This window comes from Myotis davidii, unplaced genomic scaffold (genome assembly GCF_000327345.1).
Source record: "Myotis davidii unplaced genomic scaffold, ASM32734v1 scaffold94, whole genome shotgun sequence".
Classification (NCBI taxonomy): domain Eukaryota; kingdom Metazoa; phylum Chordata; class Mammalia; order Chiroptera; family Vespertilionidae; genus Myotis; species Myotis davidii.
The window spans coordinates 1226128-1235609 of record NW_006285313.1 but is presented as its reverse complement, the minus strand read 5'-3'; the positions used below and the strand labels follow the sequence as shown (position 1 = coordinate 1235609).

Genomic DNA, 9482 nt, shown 5'->3' with positions numbered 1-9482 from the left:
CAAAACCAGCAACCCAGACAAGTGCATGGCCCCAAGAGTTTGAGAGCAGTGAAGTGGGAAGAGCTACTGTCTCCACTGGGTGTAACTGCTGAGCACTTTTAGCCATGGAACCAGGCAAGAGCTGCCGAGACTTGTCCAGCAAGAGTCTGAACCATGGGGAAGTCTCTCTGAGCGTGTGCGTTCCTCTTTGGGTTGACTGTTGCATTCAGGGGAAAGGGAGTGCACACAGAGCCTTGACTCTGACAAAAGTGAAATATCGTACCATAACTTCTTCTGTTGAGAACATAAGGAAGTGTGGCATTTGCAAAAGCATAGCAGGATTGGATTTCCTTTTGGGGACTCAGTAGATGAGTTACCCAACTCCGGGAGGGCTTCTTGACTCTCAACACACATGAAAATGACATACTTCCCTATGCACAAGTAGAAAGGACCTGACACCCTCTAATCACTCAGTGGTGGGGTTCCTGGCATTATCTACCAGGACTATATCTTCCCGAGAACTAAATTTCCCCTAAGCCTTTCTTAGCTTCCAGCCTAAACCCAGGAGCTGGGCATCTTGGCATCCTTGCTTTAGGTTTTCATAAACATCCTTGCTAACGAGTAGTTGGAGAACAGAAGTAAATATTTGTCTTTTAGGAGACATGGTGACTTCTACAGGAAATGAGACTATAGGCTATGTTCCCACACCCAATAACAAGTAAGGAATTGAATCTGATAGCTCCCTGAAGTCCCGTATTGAGGACCTGTGTGACCAAGGTGATTGCCCTTTGCATGGGACGCACATCCTCAAAGACTTCAGATAAAGCCTCACCTGGAGAGATAAGCCATTTTCCTCACTGATTGGATTGCATTCACAGAATTCTAAGTAGTTGATCTAATGATGATTCCCCTTGGGTCTGCCAATGGGCAAAAATGAGATAGAGAAGGATTAAAGTCTGCTCAGTTGGTTTCCCCCTGAAACAATTCTGTTTCCTAAAAAGAGTGAATGAGTCTAACAACAACAACAACAACAACAACAAACACCAACAAAATACAAAACAGACCTTATAGGATGTGGTGTATGTATCTGGTCTATCATATAAATATAACATTTATGCATCATCAAATATTAGTGGGTTATAAGCATGTATATCTGTGTTGGAGCTATTACTATAAATCTATGTATATCACTGGAAGATCACACATATCCTATTTAGAAAAGGTTGTTAGAGGTATACTCTGGATCTATTTGTTCTGTTTATGGCACATATCCTGGGCAAGGAAAACCCCAATGGGCACAGCATGAGAAGAATGAATGAGGCCTAAAAAAAAGTTAAAGGACAGAGTCATATGTCAGCTCTATATAATTCTGGATTTTCAGGCTTGTCTTGAATTTGAAAAAGTATTAATTTTTAATATAATTTGTTGAATCTAGATAAATATGCTCTCCTACGTGTATTTTCATGGAGCTATTCTATTGCATAGAATCTCAAACCAGAAATACCTGCTTTGTTAAACTGTGCACTTAGACATTTATGATCTCACTGGGTAATGAGGAAAACTCTGAAGACAAATCAAACAGAGAAGACATCTAGGCAGCATCTTGGGAAGATAATCCTGAGACTGCTCTATCAAGAAACATGTCAGCCTGTACACGTGTGCTAAGCTGGCCTTAAATAGCAAAACCACAAACTCCTAGGTGCCTTGCCCATATCCTTCTCCTCTCCATAAGTCCCATTTATAGACAAGCCTTAACAGTTTCACAGCTGCACCCAAGAACTGTCCCCCTGACCCACAGTGTCTGCTGCAAGGGATACGTTTCCCACAGCTACATTTCAGCACATCCTGGGCCACCCTGCTCCCTGTCCAGCTAATGAAAATCAAGACCAATGCCATTCTTTAAAAGCAAAATCTGCTTAATACTGCTCAATAATGATCCTTATCCAAAAATAACTAGGGGTTAGGAGACAAAAAAAAAAAAAAAAAAAGGAAACATCTGTATATTCCAAAGGTGTCTGATTTGGAAGAGAAAAGTCACAAGAACTAGGTAATAAAGGGTATGTGGTGGCTATAAATATCCTTTCTTTAGAGAATTTAGACTCTATCATGATTCATCAACATCTCACCATCCATCTGCTGGCCTCAGAAGACCACCTGCCTCCCACATGTGAACCAAAGTTCTACACACTCCTTCCAATGTGCTTTATTTCTCAGGGATTCATGCTCAAGTCCTCAGCAAACTCCCAAAGCCAGAAACTTTAGAAAAATACTGTGTGTTATTCACTAGAAAATGATAGTAGAGACACTGAAAAAGTTAACCTACACAATCATTCAGGATTCGTTGGGTGACAACAGCATGCAAGGCACTGTGCTGCTCCTATTATATTACTTATTCCCCCAAACTTTCACAGCCTTGAAAAGGTCCCATCTATGTGGTGCCCATTTCATGGTTCAAGGCTGCCTTGACTTTGCCATGGGAATGGCACCTTTTAAGGATTTTGCACATACGTTGTTTTCTGTTCTTTTTGACAGAGAAGACTGGGGAGGAAGGTTGGCTTTGCTTCCAACGTGTCCTGTAATTGGATTTATGTGCTTTGATGTAATATAACAAAAGCTTTCTACATATTAGATAAATGACAGTCTTTTGTTTTTATCAAGAGACAGTAGTAAAAGAGGCACAGGCAACAAAACTGTCCTCCATGTGTAAGAAGAACACCATGATTAGGCCTTTTGGTTTACTGGGTATATGACTGAAATGATTTGGAGATCAAAAAGTGTCTTTTTGTTAGAAACCCAAACAAGAATTTTATGGGTAAAACAAAGAAAGTGAAGCAGAGATTAATATGATCTCACACAGACAAGATGACTACAAACCAAAGGCCAATGAATTTGAATACTTGAATCTGATTAACATGTATGTTGACTGTGCTCTCTTACTTTTGTCAATGTATACCGTGGTTCTGAACAAATTATATTCTAACCCATTATCAAATTTAGAGCAAATTACGCAGCAAACTCTGAGAGTTCAATAATGCATGTCCACAGACTAGGTGGGACAGAGCAGAGGCTCAGTGGCCTCCACAACCAGCTGCCTTCCACAGGTCCGTTCCCACTGCAATGCTCTCTGAAACACTGAGCTAAAAGAGCAGACAGAAGACAAATTGTCACAGTTCCCTAAGACAGGTACTTGCTTTTATCAACACGTGGGCAAACCCTACAAGACACGGAAAAAGAATTACTTCTAGAGGCTCCTAACAGAATCTCTTGTGCGTAACAAGGCGAAGCATGGAGAATACTTGGAGAAACAACACACTGTGTATCTGCTCATTACCCCAAGTCCCTGGAGTGTACCACACAGCTTGAGTCGCGTCCCCTGGGAAAAGAGCATCCATGGTCCTGTATCTTGAGAGAAAAGGGAAGCTGGCAAGAATGTGTCTTCAATTCAAGCGGTTCCTCTGGCAGCATCCATTCCGACAGTAACACACATGAGAACATCAGACGGTTACGAAGCATTATTTGGCAAAGACACAGCACCATGCCTATCACTGACTCACAACAGGTCCTCTAAGCCTCGGCTAACAGATTAAGTAAACATAGAAATATAGGTGTTTTTGTTTTGTTTTTTCCTTTTTAAAGAAAGCTTGTTTATATCCTCTTTTACCATGAGATACACGGGGGAGTTTATTCAAGAATTTGCTGAGTGTCACATCGTTATTTTTCACGTTTCCAAGGTTCTTCCTCAACACTGCCGTCTGCTGACTTCCCGTTGGCTGCCAGAGTGACCTGAAAATAATCATCATCAACATCCAGCTTACAGGCCATGGACCAGAGAACCACCCGTGGTTACGTGGAGGAGCACCGGATCTGGCTTAGACCGCATGACTTTGGTATCAGTTTTAAATGTTGCCCCTTCCGACCAGATGTTGAGCTGGTCTTGGATCTCAACACTGATTTATGAAGATTAAAAAAATACTCATTTGCCTTGAGGGCCTTTTGAGGGACTGGAGACGCTAGGCGATTCGGGGGATAACTTCTACTCTGCTTTGAGGGCTGTGGGGGTGTCTAACTACTTATAGACCCATCACACAGGAACGCAGTCCTTAAACAATAGTGCCCATGTGCTACTCCATACAACCACAGAGAAAAAAACACACCCAGAACTAGGCAGCTAGTTCTACTCATGCACGTGAAAGGTTCAGTTGCAAGAAGGCCAGGTGAATTTGACACATGTCCAATTTTAACACCAGAAGGCACAATGGTCTGGGTAGCAAATAAGTGATGCGGGTTTTACAAACGAAAAATAAAAAGGGGGGATTAAATGAGCCTGAGATGATTTACTAATCAAATGCAACCAGCAGACTGTAGATTCTGCTCCCCCGGCTCTGAGCGAACTGAACCCTTCCACAGAATGGGAGGTTTCCCCTCCACGTCTACATTTTTCCTAGCTTACCTTCCATCTGTCTGTCCTCAACGTCAAGTGCAAACTTAAACCCACGACTGATATTCCACATAATGGAGAGACTGGATTTATGGAAGCATTAGAACATGGAGACATGACAAACGCAGCAATGTTTGAAAGAAATCTGCCCTTCCTCCCCGAGTGGAAGTGAAACGCATGCGTTATGGACACACACAACATGCTGGGAACAGAAAACCCAGTGCCCCTCATGAACCAAGCGAGTGAAAATAAAAAGGAGTCATTCCTCCAGTCCCCATTAGGCCCCCACATGCAACAGCAAGGACCGCCTCCCGTGCAGTTACTATGATTAAAATACAAAAGCGATTGCGTCACTTTCAAACTACTTCCCAAGGCTAGCGATTGGAAACAGAGAGACCAAGGTGACATAATGATGCCTGATGTGGTTAAAGTTTGACCAGAGCTGCAGCAAAGTGGTTTCCCCTTCAGTGAACTGTCAGGAGGGACTGCCAGGAAGGAGCACGCTGTCTGCCTGGAGAAAGCTGCCTGTCCTCTCTGACCTTGAATGTGCCCATTTGGCTTTATGAGGAACCATATCCGTAGCTGAGCAAAATTCTCAATCACAGTGTGGTGCCTTTGGAAAACCAGACAGCACTTGGGGGAGGGAGTTGTCCTTTTGTTGTTGTTTTGATGCTGGGGCCTGTGTTTGAACAGTGGCTGAGAGAGCAGCTTTTTTGGCATTTCCCTTTCTGGCTGGATGAAAGCAACCTGGGACTCCACTCCCGGATCCATTGCACCCCTCCTGCTCCAACCACCCGAGTAACAGAAAGGCAAATACAGGGAGGAAACTGCCAGTCAGCATTGATGTCTCCCATCTCAGTTTTGAAAACAGTGAGACGGAGCGTGGACCAGAAGGAAATTCAAAGGCATGAATCAATGTGATTCAGATATTCTGGGAAAGTGTGTTAATTCATATCCATAGTTCTGGCTGCCTCCCCACATCAGTGTCAACTCAGCTAGTTGGTCTAGAGTGAGGAGAGTCAATTTGCCTCACCTAGCAACGTCTGAGGACCAACTAACCTTCACTGAGCTGAACCTAATCTCATCACTAAAAAAATCCAAACTGCCACAATAGCCATTAAAGCAATGTGGCTGCTGCATCATTTCCATGACATGCTCAGTTTCACTACTTGACCATCTAAATCAGGGGTGGGAAACCTTTTTTTTCTGCCAAGATCCATTTGGATATTTATAACATCATTCACAGGCCATACAAAATTGTCGACTTAAAAATTAGCCTGCTAGATTTTTGTGGATGAACTGCTGCTCTTCCATACTGCCAGCAGTATTGGAATAAACTCTCATATATGACTAAAAAAAATTATCCTGCCACATTTGATCATTTAATTAACTCACCTCTAATGCCTTGGCAGGGACAAACCAAATGATTTCTCAGGCCTTATACAGCCCACAGGCAGGATGTTCCCCACCCCTGATCTAAATGCTCATTCAACAATAAGTGTGCAGGTGGTTGGTTGGGTAGTAGGTTATGGAGACTGAGCCACTATCTCTATGGAATTGTCCAGAAAAAAAAGATTACCTGAATTAAAGCATAGGGTCAAGATGCTAAAAGGCTACATTCAACAAATATTTCTAGAGCGCCTACTGCATGGTTGGTGCTGCTTTAGGTGCTAAAACACAGTACTGACAAATGGGGACACAGTTTCTCTCCTCAATACAATATTGCTAAGACTCTTAAAATGCCCCAATAAAGATCACAGCATAGACAATTAACCACTAGGAGTCTTCTTACACATAATTGCAAAATTAAAAAATATGTGATTTCATTTTGTTCCTTACTACTATGTGTCCTTGAATGGCAGTCATTTGGGATCAAAACTTATCACCACTTCAAAATTGTACATTCATTTTCCTATTCTCCCATGCCTAATTCAAGGCCTTGCAGATAATGGCCACTCAATAAACACTTGATGAATGTGATAAAAATATATATGGTCATAGGAATGAGATGGGGTTGCTCAACTAAACCTTACAAGGCACACAATAAATACTTATTGAGTATAATAGAGCATAAAGCCATTCCTTGGGAATGTTGATCCCTGTTGATCCAAACCAACATTTTAATGGGAAATAATCCAGCACATTTATTTAGATGTACGAAATACTAACTTTTTAGGAAAATGGAGTATATTCTTTAGATACATCTGAATTACTAATAATTTAAGTCATTTTCATGGAGTCAATCAATTTATGCAATTGCCTCCCAATGGGTGGGGTCCCTAATTTGCATCAGAGCCCTGGTTCACTCACACATGGGCCTGATATAGACGGGAGGAGCGAAAGGCTGTGGCTGGTCCATTAGACTTCTGGACCTATGTTGCAGTCCAGTAGAGAGGATTACTTCTGTGTCATCCTAAGGGGTCTGGCAGAAGCCATCATATATATTTAGAATGACCCAGAGGTAACACATAAAGAAATCAACTATTAAATGAGATCTTATCAACAGGAATCAAAAAGGTATCAGAAATATCTGTTGGGTTCAAATTTTCCTCAAATGCTACCTGGGACCATTCTAGCAACCCAACCCTCAGAGTTGACTCTGCTCACCTGCCAGGGTTTCTCCAAGTTTGCTTCGCTCTGGTCATAACACTGCCTTTGACAATGTCAAGTTAGTTACAATGAAGGCTAGAAAGAGCTTATGGAGCTTGAAGACTCAGCACCCAATGGCTTAGGAGAGTCCAGAACATCCATGCTTCAGGGAAGAGGGTGCTGCCAGGCAGTGTGTGAAATGTAGTGGTTTTTAGAAGACATCTATGAATGATCATCCTGGAGGATAGTTATCCTTTACTTGAAAGTTTCCCCGTACTTGGAGCAAAGGGACTGCCAGGTCACAACTCATATTCCCACCAAAATAATTAACCGAAAGTAGCTGCACAGTTATGTGGGCACATTTTTGACCAATACATGATTCATAGCAGGAAGGAAAACTTGTGCTATATAAATCAAATGATTCTGGGTATTTCTCTTGGTGCTTCACTTGAGGAATAGAGAAGTTGAAAGGCAGCAAAACCCTAGAGACCACAAATTCTTGGGCACAATATTCAAGAAAAACAATCAAATTTGTGCAGTGAGTGGGTGGGGGAATCAGAATGAGAGTTTGCACATTATATGGATGAAAGAAGCAACTGGTTGGCTCTTTCACTGTTAGACCTGTTGATTTCCAGCCATGTTAGACACAGAGTTAGATGATCTGGGACTCACAGAAGCTTGGGTTACATGATGCTTTAGAAAAATAAATGTGACAATAATACATGCAGGGCTCTGGTGTTCATTTTAAGAAATTGAGCATGCACTATCATATACAGGTCTCGATATCCATGAATGGGAAAGGTACCTTGCACTCATCTACTATGACAGAGTTGTGTGCTGCATAGACACATTGATTAGAGTTGCTTTCCCTATGGTTCTTCATGTCGTCATAAATGGACTGAGTCTTGGTCATTTCAATGTCTTCATGTGCTCGGTGCTGGGAGTCAATGGTATCCAGCTCAGACTTGGAGAGGTGATAGACAATCCCAGCCCCAAAAGAGTCACCCACAACATTGACTGACGTTCTCATCCTGTCCCTGGAAAGAGAGAACAGAAAATCTTTAGTGAGGAAGCAGAATGCTATGGTAGTTGAGAGGTCAAGGTCTAGAACCAGAGACCTAGGGTTGAGTTCAGGCGTTACCTTTCCCTCTGCCTGGTCTCAGGCAAGTTGCTTAACCTTAATTTCCCTGTTTGTCAGTTAGAGATAAGAGCCATACTTCTCTTATAATCTTGTGTAAAAATTAAAGGAAAAAATGTACATAAATTGTTTAGAAAATTGTCTGGTGAAAGGTAGGAACCCAATAAACAATAGCAAAGAAAAAGGCGGAGAAGGAGGGAAGGAATGATTCGAGGAAAATAAAGTGTCTAGATCTCAGAATTAGTGCCCAGGCTTCAGATACTTCTAGCTGCATCCAGTATTCTTTTTTTTCTTTAATCCTCCCCCAAGGACATTTTCCCACTGATTTGAGAGAGTGGAAGAGAGGAAAAGACAGAGAGAAACATCGATGTGAGAGAAACACATTTATTGGTTGCCTCCTGCACTCACCCTGACCAGGGCCCGGGCTGGGGAGGAGCCTGCTCTTGACTAGAATCAAACCTGGGACCCTTTGGTCTGCAGGGTGACACTCTATCTACTGAGCCAAACTGGCTAGGGCTGCATCCAGTATTCTTGATTTAAATTGTTCGTAAAAGACTCCACTTCAAAGGTTACTTATACTTATTTTATTTATGAATTCTACAGTAAAGAATAACAACCTATGAATTCCAATAATAGAAAATTCATGTTTTTTGTAAGGATTGGAACTAACACTGCCTTTCCCCTGCACCCCAGGGTAACACACACATATACACAGACACAGCTGTTGGATAAGAAACTCAGCCACGATTTTCTTCCTGACCAATATGTGTAGTGATTATGCATCCTGGAAAAACCAAATTACTTTGTCTGGTTCTCTTTATTACCCTAAAATAATTAAATCTTCCCAAGTGCCTCTTGAACAAGAAACTGTTAAGAAAAAACCTTTCTCAAATCTTGTTTTTCAAGTTCTGATTTTTAAAAAAAATAGGATGGTTGATAACTCTCTCTTTTAGAAGATCAGCAACCGGAAAACTAATTAAGTTCTTAAGAGTAAGCTGTTCTCTCATCCATAAATTCAAATGTTGATGAGACACTCAAAGTCCTAGAGAATTGGACAGATACACACAAGAAAATGAAACTAGACCACCAACTTACACCATACACAAAAAAATAAACTCAAAATGGATAAAGGACTTAAATGTATGACAAGAAACCATAAAAATTCTAGAAGAATCCAAAGGCAACAAAATCTCAGACATATGCCGAAGCAATTTCTTCACTGATACAGCTCCTAGGGCACTTGAAACTAAAGAGAAAATGAACAAATGGGACTACATCAAAATAAAAAGCTTCTGCACAGCAAAAGAAACCATCAACAAAACAACGAGAAAACCCACT

General features: G+C 41.6%; 1 protein-coding gene across 2 annotated transcripts in view; it reads right to left on the bottom strand.

Annotated features, from left to right (window-relative positions):
- Positions 1 to 1150: 1150 nt before the first annotated feature.
- SLC1A2 (solute carrier family 1 (glial high affinity glutamate transporter), member 2) overlaps positions 1151 to 9482 on the bottom strand; it is a 101717-nt gene continuing 93385 nt past the window's right edge. For both annotated transcript variants that reach the window (XM_006756106.2, XM_006756105.2), the window contains exons 10-11: positions 7812 to 8043; positions 1151 to 3762 (exon numbers count right to left, since the gene is read on the bottom strand). In XM_006756106.2, the coding sequence (XP_006756169.1) occupies positions 3691 to 3762; positions 7812 to 8043 (304 nt within the window). In that variant the 3' untranslated portion in view covers positions 1151 to 3690. The remainder of the gene's footprint in view (positions 3763 to 7811; positions 8044 to 9482) is intronic.